The sequence below is a fragment of the Lichenostomus cassidix genome, chromosome 1Aa (assembly GCF_008360975.1).
Source record: "Lichenostomus cassidix isolate B80296 chromosome 1Aa, HeHo_3.0, whole genome shotgun sequence".
NCBI classification, from domain to species: Eukaryota; Metazoa; Chordata; class Aves; order Passeriformes; family Meliphagidae; genus Lichenostomus; species Lichenostomus cassidix.
The window spans coordinates 13,005,705-13,024,502 of record NC_139480.1 but is presented as its reverse complement, the minus strand read 5'-3'; the positions used below and the strand labels follow the sequence as shown (position 1 = coordinate 13,024,502).

The window sequence follows — 18,798 nt, the reverse complement described above, 5'->3', positions numbered from 1 at the left end:
GGGTTTTGGTTTGGTGTTTTTTTTTTTTAATAGGAAGAAATTGGCAGCTGATTTTTAAAGGACAAAGGATATGTTTTAACATACTTAGAATATTTTGGGTTGGTTTTTTTCCCATTCATTTAAAATGAACAAATTTGTAGGAATAAGCTTTCTGTTTTCTAGAAGCTCTAGGAAATGTTCTCAGCTCTGTTCCTGTAACCTCCAAACAAAACCTTTCTCATAAACTTTAAGTACTTATAAATAATACAGTTCAGTACATCAATAATTAGGAAATAACAAGTACAGACATATTTGGGTTAATAGTGCTTTCTTTGATGTGCTTACTGGTATTTAATCTGACAAGTAGTTATGCAAAAAGAATTTTTTTTTTCTTTGCAGAATGGTTTTTTGTAAAAGCACAGATTTTCAAAGAAACTTTGGTCACAGTTGGTTATTGGCCTGAGATGGGAGGAGGGAGGAAAAAGCAACAACTTGGTGCTGGCCATACGTCTGGTACAGCAAATGCTGCTGGACCCAGCAGAACTATGAGAATGAAGAATTCCTCTTATTGTTACCTTTGTGTTTCAGTAAGCACTTTATTAATGAATATTACAGTCTCACAATAGATCAAATGCCAGATTATGTCAACAAGGCTTAGTTAAGTTATATGTGGGTGACTAAAAGAAATTCAAATTAATAGTTAGGTTTAAATGGTTAAATGTAGTCAGGTAATTCTGCTTCCCTGCGTTCATAATGGGCCATTTATTGAGTAATTGTAGTATATTGTAATGCTTTTCTTCTAGCATTGTAGCATATCTAATGTTTCCTCAAACTTATCTACAGACTTCCTTCAAAATTATTCATATATAATTTGACTGTATTAAAAATTCTTCAGATGTGTAACTTATGTGAATTATGTATATTTATATATTTGGAAACTACTTATCTAGGCAAGTAAAAGACAAATTCATCTGTGCATTTTGTGTGGGTTTTTCCCTTTTGGAGAAGCAGAAACAAACTTGAGTGTAAGGTGGATGTTCTCAGCCGTCTTTTCACTCTTGTGATCCTCAGTGTATATTTCCTTCCTACCACATTTCACTCTTTTCTGTATCCCATGTTTTTTAATGTCCTCCTCATGGCAAAGATGCAGTGAAATGAAGGTGTAAAATGATAGTACCAGTATTGCTGTTTTTCTTGAATAAAATACCCTTGTTCAGTAAGTTCTCAATTAAGTCTTCTATTTTCTTCTGCAAAAACAAGGCAACAATGGTATATACCATTAAAGGTATATACTACCTTTCAGATCAGTTTTGGCCTCTATTTTTGTTAAGGAGAACAGTGCTAAGCAACTGGCAGTGTCATCTGGATGAAAGATGTGTGTCTTTAAGAATTAGAGTGGATTTAACTCTTGGGTACTAACTGGGAGTAGCAGCCGTTTTGAAAGAAGATGTTTTCCTCAGAATATTTTGTGAAAGTATTATTTTTCAACCACAGCTCACGTATGGAGAACTTTTTAGAAGGGTAACATTGATATTATTATGACTATGTTCTTTAAAAGTACCTGAGCATATGATTCCAGTAGTTTTAAGTATATCAGAAATGTAAAAAGCAATGGCTCTGAGATCACTAGAAGATCAGATGCAACATAGTTTCTCAAAAATCCCAAAAGATTTGGTACTATTAACGTTAAGTCCACTTAATGTACCTGTAGATACTGAGTAAATCCATCTTCCCCTTTTATGCAAGGGAAAATGAAAGACTTAAAATAATTCTATATATTTTTCCCCTCATTAGATATTGACTGTTACATGTGTCTACTGAGATGAGCGTGAGTGGGACCCAGCTGTAGCTGAACTTGTGCAGTGCATAGAAAAAAACATCTGTACTTCCCTTTGTATCTTTTATCTGGTTCCTAAGACTTGTGTGTGGGAGGAGGGAGTGTTTTTTCAAAACATGCTTTACATTTAGAGCAGTAACTGAAATGTGACTTTTACAAAAACGTTTAAAATGCTGTGCATTTCGATATTACTGACTTTTTCTTATACATGTCTTTAGGAAAGGAGAGAGTTTGCTCAATCATTTTGAAGTAAACAGTTTCTTACGATGGTGATTTTAATAAACTTCAAATAAAAGTTCTGTTGTAATTTCTTCATGCTCTGAGCAGAAATAATATTTAATGTACTGAAAGGAATAATACTAAGAATATTAATGTAATCTCCTCAACAGGAGATTGCAAACAGATGGTTTTCTGTCACTTATTCTTCAGTGAGGCAGTCACTGGCTTGTGTATCAGCATTGATGAGAATGTTACGCATGAGAGACCTGAAGAAGTCTAATTTTTTTTTTTAAGAAGCTAATATTTTTTTTCCTCTCTTCAAAAGCTTAGTAACATCTGGAAGAAGCATTTATTTTACGGCAGTTATACTCTTTATGCTTCCATACTACCCCATGTAGTATTCATATGCTTATCAAATTTAGGCTTGCTCTGTGTTTGTGCCATTTTGAAACCCCTGTTTCACTCATAGAACCTATGATTCTAGCAGTCTTTTAGAACTATTTATTTTAAAAATATACAATTGAAAACTTATAAAGGAGTGAACCTCTCAAGTTGTGTGCAAATCTATCTAATTTTGCCTGGTGTCCAGTGCCCATCAGTAGAATTTAAATTTGTTTAGCACGTCACTTATACAACACTTATCCAAAGCTCAAAACATTGATCTGTCCACATAAAATCGTGTTACTGATACCAAAGTTACTAACACATTTCATGACGTCAAGGCTGAAAAATTACTTAAAATAGGTAGTTTGATTAATTTGATTTGTTTAATACTTTCAGATCTGTCTTCATAGATTCATTTGGGAATCAGGACTATTTCTTTTAACAGTAACACTGGAAGTAGTCAACTTGCAGCACGACTATGGTTTTATAGGCAAATGGTGAAATCCAAGCAGCTGCAGCCATGATGTAGGATGGAAAAGACAGTGGAGAATAGACTAGGATGGATTTAATATGGAAGTACATATTTAAAGATAGTGTAGAAGAAAGGCTTAAAGCACCTCAAGCTTGTGTTCTAACGTATACACCACACAGAAAATGGAAGAAAAGCACTAAACCTGCTAGTTTATGATCAGGTTAGACTAACAAAATGTATGGATGAGCCTACCTATTAAGTATATTTTTCTTGTATCTGTTTAGTATAGTATTTTTAAAAGGGTTTATGGAAACTTGTATGGCAGGGTTTACATTGCAAAAAATTGCAGGTATTTGTGTTTACCTGCTACTTTGTCTATTCCTTTGTTCCCAAAAGGCACGGGGGTGGCTGGGGGCAAGAAGCTGTATTAGTTGAGTTCTGCAACAGTGGATCTCTGCCCTGGATAAATTTAATACATGCACTGTCAGTAAGATATTTTAATCTTGACTGATGAACATGTTGTAGACCATTGAGATAATCTGTTTGCGGTAGACATGATTAAATTTTTAGTGAAACAGTGAGTTCTGTCAGTTGACTTTGAAATTGTGGTGACTCTGATATCTACCCATATGTCACAGGGAACAGTTTGTGCAGTGCCATATACCTTGTCCGCACTTTTCCATCTGTGCTCAAGCAGCAGCTAGGGCTTTTTATTTTGTTTCTTTGTGGAGAGCTCTTGTGTGTTTTCTTTATTGGTAAAATAAATAAACAAAACTCCAGGCTAATTCGGTTCCCCTGTTGTTTTTTTTTTTTTTCCCAGATCATGTATGTATTCCTCAGAGATTCCCAGTTCCCATATAAAATTTTTTGCTCTTCTTTCACATTGTTGAAATAAAAGAATTTCTCTTCTTTGTCTTGTGTGAAGAGTTTCTTCCCTTATAATTTCTGCGGTGGTTTATTCTAGATTTGGTGTGGAAACTTCAGGTTGCTTGGAGCTTTTGGCATGATGCTCTCTGACAAATCCCCTGTGAGTTTAGAAACTGCCAGCATCTCTTTCTAGGACTCTCCTCTCCATTTTTCCAAGCCTCTGGTCTCTTTATTTTTTGGCAAAGCAAATGATCTTTCTCTAAAAGGAGATTCCTTCCTGTTTTAACTTCATCTGATGCCTTTTTCTCAGATCTAACACACAGTTTGAACATATTGGAGGAGGCAAACATCTAGACTAAAAAAAATAAATAATTATGGTTAGCTACTGTTTTGCTTTGGTATAAAAAAATAAAAATCATGATGATTAGGAAGCCATTTTGGGCAGTGCAGAGCCTTTCTGGTTTTTGTTTTCATTCAATCACAGCTTGAATAGTATGGCTTTAGAGACTTAGTGTATCTGCTTCGCTCAGACCTTGGCTGAGAGCCAGTTGTCTGCCACTTGATCTGTTCACAGTGCAGAATTACTCAAAGTGGGCTGATAAAGTGCATGGAATGACTGAGGAGCTGGTGACAACGATACTACCCCATACCTGAATTTATTTTTATTCTGTAGCTGGAGAAATTTACTGCATTAACTGCAGCTTTGAGATTTGCAAGCACTAATTTTTATTCATATTAAACTTTTTTTCAGTCAATGTTACAATCTATCCTGGATGTGGTTTGATGTGTGTGGTTCGGTCTTTTTTGTGGCCTCAGAAATTAGGACAACCGAAGAATCTTCAGTGAGGATATAAATGTTTGCTTACTAAGCAGAGGTTCATTGTACCTCCGGGTGCTGATCAGTACAGTTATGTAATTAACTCATGAAACCCATTAAAGGTGTGGTTCTTTGAATCTGTAACAGGTGTTGGTCCTGAACAGCCCAGCGTTTGCCTTTGTGCCACAGTGCTTGAGGTAAACTGAAAGTGGAAGTGTTAGTTCTGTGTTATGTTGAAGGGTTGTGAACCAAGAAACATCCAGGAAGAGCTGTTCAATTGTAAAACTTTCCTTTTTCCTCTCATGTCTTTTTCGGTTACTTTGAGTTTAACAAATACTAATGTAATTTGTATTCTTCTAGATTAAAGGGCTGGTAGAGTGGTGTTATGGGGGCCACAATTTAAAGGGTTTTTTCTGTTCTTATTTGGACTTGGGATGCAATTTCTAAGTTTCAGTAAGTTCTGTAAATGAGGCCAGATTTCTGGATATGTAATTTATAAATAAACAAATGAAAATAGTGCTGTTTCCACAGCCATTATTCTTTTATGGCCTAAAGGCACTTAGTATCAAGCTCATAAGTCTTATTTTGGTGATGTTATTTCCATGATCAGTTTTGTTTGGGGAGTGATAGTGATGGTATTAGCCTGACCTTACTGGTGCAGTATGGACGTGTAAAAGTACAGATTTGCTTTTAAAAATGAACAAAAGGGGCCCACTTGCAAAAATCTCAGTAGAGACAAAAGATTGGTAAATCCCAAATACAAAAATATGTCAAATTGACAGAAGTGAAACAGGAAAGAAAAACCCCAAAACCTTGTGATGAAAGTTTCATCAATTTGTGGAATAGAATGCTCATTAAGACATTAGAATTTTTTCCCTATGAAGTCTCATTTTATTTAAATTCTTCTTGCAGCTATATTAAATCTTTGTTGTCACTTGATTGCTAAAAGTAAAATTAAATCATGTGCTTTAATACCATCATGGAGAAATGTCTGTGAATCTCTTAGAAAATCCAGGGACTCAAAGTTTGCAGTGAAGTAACTTATATTTTGGATTTATTTTGAACATCTTGTAGTGTACTGTTAGCAATAAAATCTTAGTGTAATAATCTCTAGACAACCATTGCAAAACTTTTGTGGAGACTTAGTTATGGAATAGATAATTTGCTCACTTTATTCCAAACTCTGTGGATTTTGTTTTGCCAAAAAATGCTACCTTGTGAATATCTGTTTATGTAAACAATTTTCAATTTTAAGCATCTTCAGAAGGAATTTTAAAAAATGTTGGACTTTGAAGTTGAGGACCACATCTATAGTCAGTTGGTGTCAAGGATCTGTGGTCGGGAAATGAACTTTAGTTCATCCCTGTATTGAGATGTAAGGGCATGTAGAGAAGTATCCCAGTAGCTGTCACTGTAGCTGCTGCCTGGGATGGACAATGGTAAAAGAAGTTTTTCATGGTACTTGCAGTCATGCAGTAGAGCCAGTTGTGGACATACTGACATTTCACAGACATGTTTTCAAAGCTCTGAGAAACATCTACTGAGATACTTCTTGGAGGTTCCTCTGATCAGAATGTTTTGGGAAGAACAAGTGGCATATACTTGAAGAGGGGATGATCACTTGCTAGTTTGCAAGCCTTCCTCCAGAACATGAGGGTGATAAACTCATTCGATAGTAGCTATATTTTTGTAACTTTGGTTGAAAAAAAAAGTTAATAAATCTAGTTATCCAGTTTCTCGTCTTCTGTTCTCAGAAATTTCTGAGGCTTTGTAACTGAGGTATGTGTGAAGACAGGAAAAAAAGTCTTGAAGGTCTTCTGTTGTGGGATGGATAATCGCAAACAATTGAAGTTTACTGTGGCTGTAAACAAGCGTTGCACAGTCTTACCAGTATTGCCGTAGGTGGCACTATGGTCTCTGGCGGGGATAGGAGCTTAAAATGATCCGCACATCCATGATTGTGTTCTTTGGGCTTTCGGGTCACCGAAACCTCTCGACTCTAGAGCTCCTGGTAAATTCACTTTCCAGCAATCTCTTCTGCCTCGATAGGCTCTTGGGAGGCGTGTGCAGGGTGCATCTCCCCTTGGTGACAGCCCGCCGGGTGACACTGCTGCCAGCGTTTGGCTATGAGGTGCCAGCCCAGGCCTGCCAGCGCTGGAGTGGCGATTACAGAGTCACACATGTGCTGAGCTGGAAGGAACCCACCCGGATCATCGAGCCCAGCTCCTGGCCATGCACAGCACCATCCCTGAGTCACACCATGCACCCCAGAGAATTGTCCAAAGGCTTCTGGAGCCCTGTCAAGCTGTGCTGTGACACTGCCCTGCGGCCCTGCTCAGTGCCCAGCCACCCCTGCGTGGATTGCTAGGTATTTTAAAAAAAGAAAGAAAAATGAAACATTACTTTTGAAAGTGTATATGGGGGACATTAGAGGCAGAGCACTAAAAAGTCAGATCCAGGTGTGCCTAGTGTTTTCCAGGTCTGGTTTCTCACCCGCGTATGAAAGTAGTGATTTTAATACCTCGCTCTTTGTGACAAAAATGATTCAAAGAGCCATATTTTTCAGGGCTTTTGATGTGGAGGCTGTCGCGGGTGTGCAGCACCTCCCAGCAAGGTGCCCGGGAAGCCGATCCGTGCCGGGAATCCTTTGTTTCGGCGTTTTTCCCCGCGGCAGCTCCCCCCGCATCCCCCCCGCCGGCGGCAGCGGTGGCGCGGCCCCCTGGGTGCCCGCGCGGGCTCGGGCGCGGAGCGGCGCCCCCCGCTCGGCGATGGTTCCGCCCGCCGTGCGCGGTCATGTGCGCGGGCCCGGCCCTCCGAGCGCGGCTGGGCGGCCTCGCAGAGCGCCGCGTCCTGGGCCTCCGGCGGACAAAAGGGCGCAGGGAAGCGAGACCTCCGCAAGGCGAGGGCAGGCGGTGTCCGTGGTGAACGTTTTCTGATTTTTCCAGAAATCAAGCAGAAGACTGAGCTGCTGATGTCAGTTAACTCTGAGAAGTCGTCCTCTCCAGAAAGGTACGGCCGCATCCCCGTCCGCATGAGCGCGGCGCTTCTCGCTCTGCCGCCGCGGGGCTGCTGGCATTGTCCGCGTGCTGCATGCCGGATCTCGCACCGTGCCCACCCAGCCTCTCCCTTCGGCCGAGCTTTGCGCGGTGGTGCCGGGGGTTGGGGCCGCCAGCCCGGGAGCCCTGCAGCATGCGGCTGTCCGGCGGGGCGGGCTGGCTGCCTGCTGCAGACCCCGCGCTGTCAGCGAGCGGCATCGCTCAGCCCGCCGTGCTGCCGCGCTCCTGCCCCTTCACATGGCTGGGAAATACAACTCGGCCAGGCGTTCCGTGCCCTGTTGTGTGGAAAAGGGAGTGTCCTTTGGAAAGTAGCTCAGGAATCGCAAATCCCCCTATTAGTCACATTCTGTAAGATAGATGTGATCCCCGTTCAAGTCTGTGCTAGGAAATGGAGCAGTCGCTGCATGCAGTAATGGTTCATGCCTGCAGGTAAGGACAAAATGACTCAGAAGTGTTTTTAAAGCAATTATTTTATCTGTCAGTCAGATTAGTGCTATTTCAAGTAGCTGTTTCATTTTTGAAGAAATACTTAAAGGTACTAAATGTACATTTAAGTCTTCTGACGTGAAATAGCCTGCTGGTGATTATTTTGTTGATTTTAAATAAACCAGCCCTGCTCACTTCTGTTTTGCTTGCAACTGGATTTTAGGGCATTTTTATTTTTGATACTGCTTCAGTCTAGAGAAACATAATACCATTTCCCTCCCCATTATTTATAGTAAATATTTTGGCTGTATGTAAGAGACCCTCTGAGTGTTTTATTTCACAGTTTTAATACTGGATGTTGGCAGAAGAAATAACTATTAATTTTAAGCTCTCAAAGTGTTTGTTAGGCTGAAATGATGATCTAAAGTTGAATTTATTGAATGGCTCAGCATAGAGAGACATGATAAGACATTGAATGATATCTTAAGGAAACAGGCTAAAAGACATCTTTCAAAATGAACGAGTGCTGTGTGGCATGGGTGATTTGAAAAACCGAAATGAGCAATTTATTTTGATTTATAAGTATATTTATATAAGATATGTAAAAGCAAACTGCACTGCCTTTCACCAGCTGTGGTTATAACAAAATATCAGCAAAGAGAGATACAGAAAATGGTGGGGGGGGGAATGGGATGTTAAGTCACCTTTCCAAAATGGAGAAATATAAGAAGAGCTTTGAGAGAATTTTAGTATTTACTTGTTCAAAATGAAGAATGAGGAGAGGAAATGGAAATGTTTACTTGTTAACCATTATCCCACCCTTATGCCTAACATTTTTAAATACAAGACTCATAAAATGGTGGTGTTAACAGGGAGGATGATGGACTGAAAATAATAAAGAAAACAGGTGTTAACTCAGTTTTTGGAAAGACTTTTGTTGGCATTGCTGCGTGGGAATTTGATATGTAACACAGATAATTTTTTTATCAAAATGAATGTTAATGCAGCACCCGACAACTGATCATTCTGGTTTTGAGCAGAACATGCTCATAGTTGAACTAATGGTAGTCCTAGATGAAGAGGTTCTTTAAAAGGTTCATAACACACAATTAGAAAAAGATATATTTGTCTGATATTCATTTGACTGTCATTTATTAAAAAGATATTTTTTAACAGCATGATGTGTTATCATGCAATAAAGATTAAAATGTGGTTGTATATGCACATAGATTTATTTTGAGGATTTAAATATGTGGTGCTGTTCACCGGGAGATTGATTTGGCGTATCAGCTGTATGGTCAGTCATAAATGAAAACAACTTTATATTTTATAGGAGGTTGTTTTTTTTTTTAAATAACCACATTCTTTTTACCTATCTAAAAATAGACTGAATTTTTTTGCAAGCTGTTATGAAACAGTGCTGTCTATCCTATTAGCTGCCAGTTCCTTTCAAGGCTCTTTGAAAATTAGTATGTAAGATTTTGTAAAAAGAAATAATTATAATATTGAGTGTCTGAACTGCTAAACTGTGCTTAATCTGCTGTGTAGAAAAATTGCAATGTGCGTTTATGCCATACAGACATGAGAATAGGCATGTTTTTGAAAAACACGGACAGGGAATTAATTTTTGCATATTTATTTATTTATTGCCGGGTTTTATCCTTGCTCCTAGTGGTTGGACTTTTTGAGCAGCTTGAGTTCTCCGTGTGGGAATGCTGTGTGGAAGATCTGAAAGAGTCCATGGCTTGTTTCTTGTTTTCCACGCTAGCAGAGGCTGCTAGACAGTGCTTGCATAGCCAGAGGGGAGGGGAGAGGAGGTGCTCTGTGCATTTACAGAGACTGATGAAATGGGACTAGAGAAGGAATGAGACAGAAGCCCATTACTTGCCTCCTTCTTTGGTCGGTCTTTGTTTTTACAAGACAGTTTAGTGTTTGTAGGTTTTCCTGCTCATTTGGCAAGTCCAACGTGCTGTCACATCTTACTGATGAGAAGAAAGCTGGAATATAATGGATGGTTTGGCTGTTATGGAGGCTCAGCATTTTAGAAATCCTGCAGCGTTCTCTTAGGATAGTTGTTTGTTATGATTTTAAGAACCTTTTAGGAGACATTAGCAAGAAAGATGAACCCTTTTGCTGAGGAACCTCTGAGATGTTTAAAGACATTGGCAGCCTTGAAAAGTAAATTAGTACAAACCTGAGACATTTTTCATGGATTCATCCTTCCTTTCCCCTTACCTTCTCCCCGGAAAAACTGAAGTTGCAGAGAGAGGTGATAAGATTTTGATACATGTGTTTTGGCATGCTATGGGATATTTCATTAGCAGACACAATCAGACAGCATCTCCATGTCCTAAATTTCCAAGTAGTTAATGCTGTCCTGGAACAAAGTCCCAGCTCCTTGTTGATAAGGTAACCAGGGTGAGTGTGGATGCTGTGTGAACTGGCCTGGGCGGTGGATCAGGTAACCCACTGCAGCCGGTGTCACTGAATTGATTTGTTTGGATGTCTGAGCCTTAAGGAGACCATGGATATGTTTCCATACAGTGTGCTTGCGGTGTGACACTCACCTGGTTTCTTTATTTAATAAGTAGTAATTTAACCACCACGTACCCCTGGATTCTTTGTGTTTCACTGAAGGCTGTATGAGGTTACTGGTCCAAGTGTTGCAAATATCATGGGGAAGCAAGCAGCAGCACCCAGATGACGGAGGATGGTCTTTCAGGAGCCCTCCCAGAAAGCCAAAATACTTTCATTTCTGTTGTGTGAGTTATGCAGTCTTTTCCTCTACATATAGTGGACCTTTTGAGCTGCACAGTTTTTGGGGTTTTTTTGCGTTTTTTAAGGTCTGTGTGGAACTCCTGGCAAATTGGTTTTATTTTGAAAAAAGTTAATTCTTTCATCTGGATCACTGCATACTCTTAAGACCTCAAACCTAATGTATGCAATAGTTTTCTTATTCACATTTTAGGACAAAGCACTTGTTATTTCTTCAGCTCTGATTTTGGATTCTAAATTTGTGTCATCTCAGCAGTGCAGTTTGACCATGGAGCACTTTCTGATAAAGGTTATTAGCAAGGCTTATTGGTCTTAAAGTGTTTGACCTGCTCTTTTTCCCTCCTTCTGTAAAGGCTACATATGCATGTTTCTTTGAAATGAGTTTCTGCTTCATTGTTTTTAAAAAAAGTTAATTGCACCCACTTGTGAACAGTGTTAAAGTAGGTAGCTGGTGTGTATGTTATCCAATTTTCATGTTTATGAGGGGTCTTATAAATAACAGTAAAGGGAAAATACTTTCAAATGACAAGTTTGTGTTAATCAATGTTTAGAAGTGGTGCAGGTAAGGTTTAAGGAATACTGGTGGTTTTGTTTGGTTTTTTGTTGGGTGTTTTTTTTTGAGCCTTGGGCTATGTATACCCCTCTATCTTTGTAATTCATCTTTGAAGAGCAAATGAATGTATTTTTCACTGCTTTTACATGGTTTCTTCATCAGGTTGTGCCAAGGAGGTGTAGTCAGGGATAAAAGAGGAAGAAATCTAAAATAATGAGAAGGAAGAAAGAAGATGGAGACTGAGTGCTGCTTCCTGTTCTAAGGGACCTAATGTTAGTTCTTAGAGGAGGCATTGTGAAACAAGTTATGATGTTGAAAGATTCCTTCAGTTTTTGGAACATCAGGGAATTTCTTTGTTCTGTTTTTGTGTGTGTGTTTTTCTGTTCTTGATTTAATTGTGGACTACTTCTGAGCTAGAAGTGTAACTTGTAATAAATATGGAGATAATGTTTAGAAGTAGAACCATCAGCTAACAGCAGTGAGTATAAGCTGATATGCTGTGTGTCAGATAAATGGTTTGGAATAAGTATTAGATAATAGGGCATTATAAGATAATGATTCTATTATTTATGTAACTAACATTGAAAGAAAAGTAGTTGTCAGAATAATGCAACTATTTCGTCAGTTCAGTAACTTTTAAGCACTTTTTCAAAATACCATATTTTCCTTAGGTTTCTTCCTGCTTGTTCTTGTTTATAGGATAAAAGGAATATTGCACAGCTTCCATTTCAGGCCAGTTCAAATATATTTTTAGTAGTCATACAACTATAACTTGTCTGCTTTGTTTAATATATGACGACAGTGAAGAGTATATATTCCATCCCCCCCCCCACCAATTACAAACTAATTCTATTTGTTGCATTTTACCTCAGAAGTAGAAAGAAAATCATCCTATCTTGGTGTGGGCCCTAAGCTGTTTGTCCAGGGAGGCACTTCATTCCACCACCGAATCTGTTGGGTGACATTGTACCTGTATAGCTCTGTTAGACTAGGTGCTTAATTTTAGATTACCAATCGTGGACCAAAATAAATCCTATGTTTTGTGTGGTTTTCATATTAAAGGTTTCATAGTCTCACTTGTTTTAGCATGCAAGGCTTTTAAATGAAAGGGATGTAGAGGCAAGGAATGTTGCAGCATGCCATTGTCCTTGTGTAGGAAAAAAATGGAAATAGCCTATTTAGAAGCAGCCACTTTTGGTCCATGTTTTTCACTTGAGGTGATTTTTTTAGGGGACACTGTGCTCTTAGAACTGGTAGTGCCTCTATCAGTTTATTAGTAGGCTTTGCAAAGATTGAGAATTTGAAGTGTATTTTGGTTTTCAGTGGTAGACTTCAGTTGTGTCTGTCTAAAATTTCTGTTGTAGGTAAAAAATTATGTACTTTGATGTTTAATAACAAGTGAAATATATCATTGGTATACCTACTACTCAGATGGCCTGTGCACTACTTAATATTTTCTTTTAAGGATTAAAAAATTTTCATTGTGCAGGTATTTGTAAGGTATTTATTACAGGGAAATTTCTAATATACCTTCTGAAAACTAAAATATCAGGTTTTGTCGCTTCCTTTTGGAACTCAAATGAGAGAATTTTGTGAAGGGAGAGGTTGAAAGTTCTTGGGGGTTTTATGAGGTTTTCCTGTGTGAGAGCTGTTCACTGGAAACTAACTCAAGCAATCCAGTGGTGGTTTGAACACAGTTATTTAATGGATAAAAAAAAACCATGTAAAATTTTGAAAACTTTGACTTGCACAATATACTTTCTGTGGTATTCCAATTCTGTCCTGGGGTAAAAAAGCAATGGATCAGTTTAAGTAAAGACTTCTGTATTACATATTTAGTCTGTTTCATGACTTGAGACTTTTTGCCTAATCACTGTCTCAGTCATGCCTTCACTAAAATGTCCTCTCCAGCCCCTAGGTGGATGGTGAAGGAATGTTACCTGATAGAGTGCATAAAACAATGTGTGCCTATGCCCAGTGTTTGCATTTCTCTTGTTGCTGTAGTGTCTTACAGGATAAACTGATTTGTAGTTTTTTGCATCTTCATATTATATACATATTCATCTTACATACTTACAAATCAATACATTCATGTAATTCAGTAAATTTTCTGTGTTGTGATACATGTATTTTCATTGATCTGGAGTTGATGTAGTTACTGAGGGATGTTAGCAACAGATTAAGCAAATGTATGCAAATTTAAGCATTCCATTTTCTTGCATATTTTGTGTTATAAGCATATTATCAGGAAATTGTAGCATCTCTCAGCTTTTGACCTGATCTGAATCCTATGATATAGTTTGGAGGATGTCTAAACTTTGCAGTGGACTGAAAAATACCTTTTCTGTCCAAAGGGTGTTGTGACCAGAAGGTTGTTTACTAATTCTGTCATCAGAAATTTTATGCTTCTGAATCAGTATCTGCCTTAGATGCTTCTGTATTTTCTTCAAAACTTTCCTTTAGTCTTGTGTAAACTCTTGACAAAATCGAAACAGTCACTGTTACCTTAAAAACAAATCTGAAATTTATCTCATCTAGGATGCCTGCCCAAAGTCATGCTGATCTTTGTGACTAGGTGAATAGTGAACTGCAATTTCCTTTTCTTCTGCTTCACTCTTACTCTCTTTTTATTCTTCAAAGCTTCAGTTACAGAACACATGTGCAGCTCCAAGCTCAGCCTATGTTCTTCAACAAGTTTATCTACACAGCTTTCCTTGTCTGGTTATAGCTGTAGTTCAGTCAGTCTGGTTGATTGCTTCTCTTTCCTGACTGGACAATGTTCAAAACCAGACTTGCATCCCATGTTGATGTTCTATTTGTATGAAGTTTTGACCATTGTGTTTGCTAAAGCCACTTTAAATAACCTCTCTGTACTGATAAAAGTGTCCTAATTCTGTCTTGATATTTGCTAATATAACAAATGGCCATAAATTGGTGATACCTTCATTTACTAAAAAACTTTATTTTCATCCTTTTAGAGGTTGTGAAACCATCTGTATTTTAGCGTTGTGCTGGTTAGTCTTCAAGACTTTTTTTCCCAAAACTTGGAGCAGGCAAATTCCATGGAAAGGAGAATTTCTTGAACCTACTTCTTATTTGGTAAAATGTCATTGGAGTAACATGAAACTTTTTACAAATTCAGTTCCTTGTTTTCATGAAGCAACTTCCTATGCCCCAGACCTACTGGGATGGTTACAGCCTTGGTAAGAAGGCAAGGACTTGCCCTTACTTCTGTTGCTCAGTACTGCTGTGCATGGAGAGCATGTGTATCTTTTCTGGGGGCAAAGAAGATCTTACTATTGCAGCAGAAACTCCTGTTAAACTATGTTTCTGTCCTGTGTTGTCAGAGCTTAACTTTTAGTAGTTCTGGCAGAAACTGGGAGAATTGTTTTTGTCATGCATACTTCTAGAAAGAGACAGTATTATTTTCTCCTGCAACTGCTGTGAGCTGTGAGAATATCCAGCAATGATTTTTTTTGGTGGAAATGGAAAGGTGGTTTGACATTTCTGTGGGTTTCAGTGGACAGCTGTTGTGTTATTCTGTATCCAGCATCAGAAGCTATGAATTCTCATTGTCTGTTGTCTTCAGCTGCTGCAGCCACTGTCCACAGAAGCGTTCAGTTCCTGCTATGCCCACATACCAGACATGTATTCACCTCTGTTTATTTCATGCCATGAACTAGAATGGAAGATGTTTGGAATTAGCTGTGCTCTTTTATGAATCCTTCTATAAAAGGATTACCTTACCCTTAGGAGACCAGTGTAGTGGTTTCCTCTGAGAGGTACTTTGTCGTCCCTGGTGTGACAGTGTAAAGCCTTTCTGGCAGCTCCTGTTGCATATGTGACAAGAATCAGGAATTTCCACTGCTGCTTGGTGTCTTAGCTAGGAGAAGTGCCAGCTTCCGAGAAGACTAATACAGCTTTGGACCAAGACTTCCCTAAGGTATGAAAAAGCTCATCAACCATAGTGATTCTGAAGTACATTTTTATCAATTAAAACATTTCATTCTGTTATAAATAAAAGTACAAACAGTCTTCATGGATTTAGTTAGAAATCTCACTTGGCTCCTTTCCAGGTAATTAATGTTTCAGAATGTTAGTCTAGAAAGCCAAATGGAGAAAGAGACAGACTTCCTCAGAATGCTTACATTTCACAATAGAAGTGAAAGAATGAACTTACAAAGCAATTATTGGTGATCAAGGAAAAACTCTTCCTCTTTCTCACAAGAACTCCTTGATATTTGTGAGTGGATTACTGACATGAGGAATTAGCTTAGATCTATTCCTTGGGCACCCCAATGGTAATATGCTGCCAGAGAATGCACGATTTTTTTTGTGTGGACCATTAATATTTAAAAGTGGTGTTGCTCTTTGTGGAAAACTCTTCACAGGTTTGGTCCTGTAGTTTAATTTAAATCTACTTTGTTTCACCTGTATGTTTGCCTTATTTACGTTACTTTTCTGTTATAAATGAATCCTGGTTTGAAAAGAAAACATATGGAAAGAACTGGTCAAGATTCTTTTCAAATGTGTTTAGCACATAGGAATTTCAAAGGCTATTAAAAGAACCAGGAGTCATCCAGTTGAAGCAGAACGATGTCTGAGAATGTCAGTACATTTTTTTACTATCATTTGAATACTCAGTGCTTTAAAAAATGCCTTAGCAAAACTGCATGGAAGTGTGTTCCAGTAGATGCCAGGACAGCTTAAGCAGTCTGCAACTGAAAGACTTAAAGACCACCCCATACTCAAATCTAAGGCAGATTTAGACACTCCACCTTCAAAGTGTTACTGATAGCTTTGCTGAGAAACTTGCTAAAGGTATGTGTCCTTTTAGCCCTGCCAGTTAGAGGTAGCCAAGCATGGAGGGCTCTGTGTCCCAGAGGCACTATGTCCTGTTGTAGCCAAATAGGTAAGTACAGGACTCCCCAAGGCCAGCCAGTGAGGAATGTGTATTCCCCATAGGTGTGTGTGTGCATGCACACGCTCACGTACGGAAAATGCGCACACAGCTGGCCCTGCAGGTCAGCTGCATTCATTGGCACCCATATAAACACACACACAGAGCATTGAAGCAAGAGCTGTGCAGACAGCCCTGTCCTTTTCCTCCTTTCCAGTTCCTCACGGTAGAAGTCCACTAGTGGAATTTTTGCAGAAGCTCACACACAAGCTCTGTGTGCTCCCCCAGCCAGTTTTAAATGGTCTGTGTCATTTTTGGCACCTAAAGGCATGAGCCCCCGAGATTCATGTTCTCACTCCAGTTGCTGACACTTGGACGTTATTTACTTACTGGACAGTCTGACTTGAAATTAGCTTGAGTTCACACATACACACTCAAAATAGAAAGTGCATCCACAAAGAAGGCAGGTATAGGGTTTAATAGTAATATAGTTTGGACTGTCATGATCATGGGCAGGGCTTACTCGGACTAGGGCACTGATCAGATGCTCATTTGCACTGAACCTGCCTCATATATCCTTTTTCCTTTCTATTTTCCCATACTTAGTTTTCCCTTACCCACTTCAATACTAGTCATTTCTCCACATCTGATGCCTTCCTCTAAACATTTCATAACATCTTGCATATTCTCACAATACTGTGGTAAGGTTGACACAATCCCAAAATGTTCTTCCTCCCTGCATCCCATAATAAGTCCCATACTCCTTAAACAATAACCTTTGGTTTTCAAGGTGTTTTTTGGGAAGAGTTTCTTCTTTGACTCATGTTGGTAGATTTCACACTGGGGGAATGTGGTCTAATTGATAGTCGTAGGAGTAGCTGATTCACCTGCTCCATTATCGCTGTTGAGGTTGTTAGGGTTGATCCGTTGATCCTTGCTGGATCTGTTTTTATTATGATTATCTTTTAATTAGCTACCCCAACACTGGTCTCCCAGGGGCCTAGTAGCACCTATCAAAACTGGATCTATGTCTGTTTGGATTCTTGGCCATCTGACATGGGCATCCAAAAGATTGAAATTAGCTGAGGATATGAAATGCACAAATGCTTTACTGCTACTTCTCAGTCTCGTGGAAGTTTGGTATTACAGAATTTTGTCTACTACATAACTCCTATTCAGTTTTTACACCTATGCTTCTGGAAAGAAAGAGTGATGTATATTCTTACCATGTGTTAGACACATAACTCTGTGCTTCAGACTTACAGTGCTGGACATGTCAAGCTCATACATCTAATGAAGGCAAAGCTCACTCATGACGAAAACCAAGTAGTGCTACTTACTCTGCTGAACTGGTATGTGTGCTTGTCGCAAAATCCATTTCAGGTAGCACAGCACAGGGATGCATAATAATAGTAAACAGCTCTGGAGCATAAATCATCTCACATCCTACTTCTCTCTGTTCTGGTCCAGAAAAGAGATGTCTGATAACAGCAGTTTTAAAAAGGCAAAAAGAGTCACATTACTCCCATTCTAAACAAGGCTGTGTCTCCCAGATAGACTGGAACGCCAGTTGTTAATCTGATCTGCAAGTATTGAGATATTGCTCAATTCCTTTGCAAGGTAGCTGAGCAGGCAAAAGAAACAGAGCCACAATGTGTGTTAGTCAATATCTGGCTATCTGACATCGGTATTCAGAAAACCTGGCATGTATTATTTCTACTCTCAGAGCCCAGGAGATAGCTAATACTTGAGGCTTTGCCAAGTTGTTCTTCTCAGGAAGAGAAATAGATGATATGATTGGAAGGTTGTGAGATTTTGTGTGTGTATGTGCAGTGCTGTTTATTTACACAAAACATGTAAACAGAGCTCATTTGCTTGAGCAAAGTAGAAACAAAGTGCAACAAGCAGCTATTTTGCTGATGTTTTCAAGTCTGCCTGTCTAGCAAGTACTGTACTAAAAAAACCCCCCTTAAAATTCAAAAAACAACACCCAGAGAACCCCACGCAACTCTCTCCTGGAATCACAGGCACAGCATTTTTTTGCTGGTTTTTTTTCCTGCTTTTTCAGCTGTTGTGTAAAAGACCTAATGTTCCTTTTTTTACTGATGCTGAAAGGAGGGTATTCAGCCCAACCCTCAGCCTTAATTGGAGCCAAACACTAAATGCTTTAGAGAGTAGCTCAGTCTCAGACATAAAATTTGAAAGACAAAAATGCTATACCTAAAATCCAACTTTTTAAAAATGTTTTTATGTGCACTGTAATATCTTTATTAACTTTCTGGACACTGCAGTTTGCTCCCAGGTCATGTTGTATGGCATCTGAGGACTCATGCCCTTTACTGCAAATAGTTCTTGTCAGATCTTTCCCATGGACAGGTGTGAGCTGCTTTAAGATCTGTCTTTCAGGGCTTCTGCCAGGTTTCCACTGGATTTCTTTGGTGCAAGACTGTTTAGATTTAGTCCATCCTGGGTTTTGGTTGTAGCTTTATTTCCCCCTTCTAAATGATTGCTTT

At 38.9% G+C, this 18,798-nt stretch overlaps 1 protein-coding gene across 4 annotated transcripts in view; it reads left to right on the top strand.

Moving 5' to 3' along the window:
* SRPK2 (SRSF protein kinase 2) overlaps nt 1-18,798 on the top strand; it is a 131,408-nt gene that overhangs the window by 36,434 nt on the left and 76,176 nt on the right. Inside the window, exon 1 of one of the 4 annotated variants that reach the window (XM_085040464.1) lies at nt 8,005-8,060. The exons of the other annotated variants lie outside the window; for them this stretch is intronic. Within the exon in view, the coding sequence (XP_084896590.1) occupies nt 8,020-8,060 (41 nt within the window). The 5' untranslated portion in view covers nt 8,005-8,019. Of the gene's footprint in view, nt 1-8,004; nt 8,061-18,798 lie in introns of those variants that run through there. 4 annotated transcript variants of the gene reach the window in all.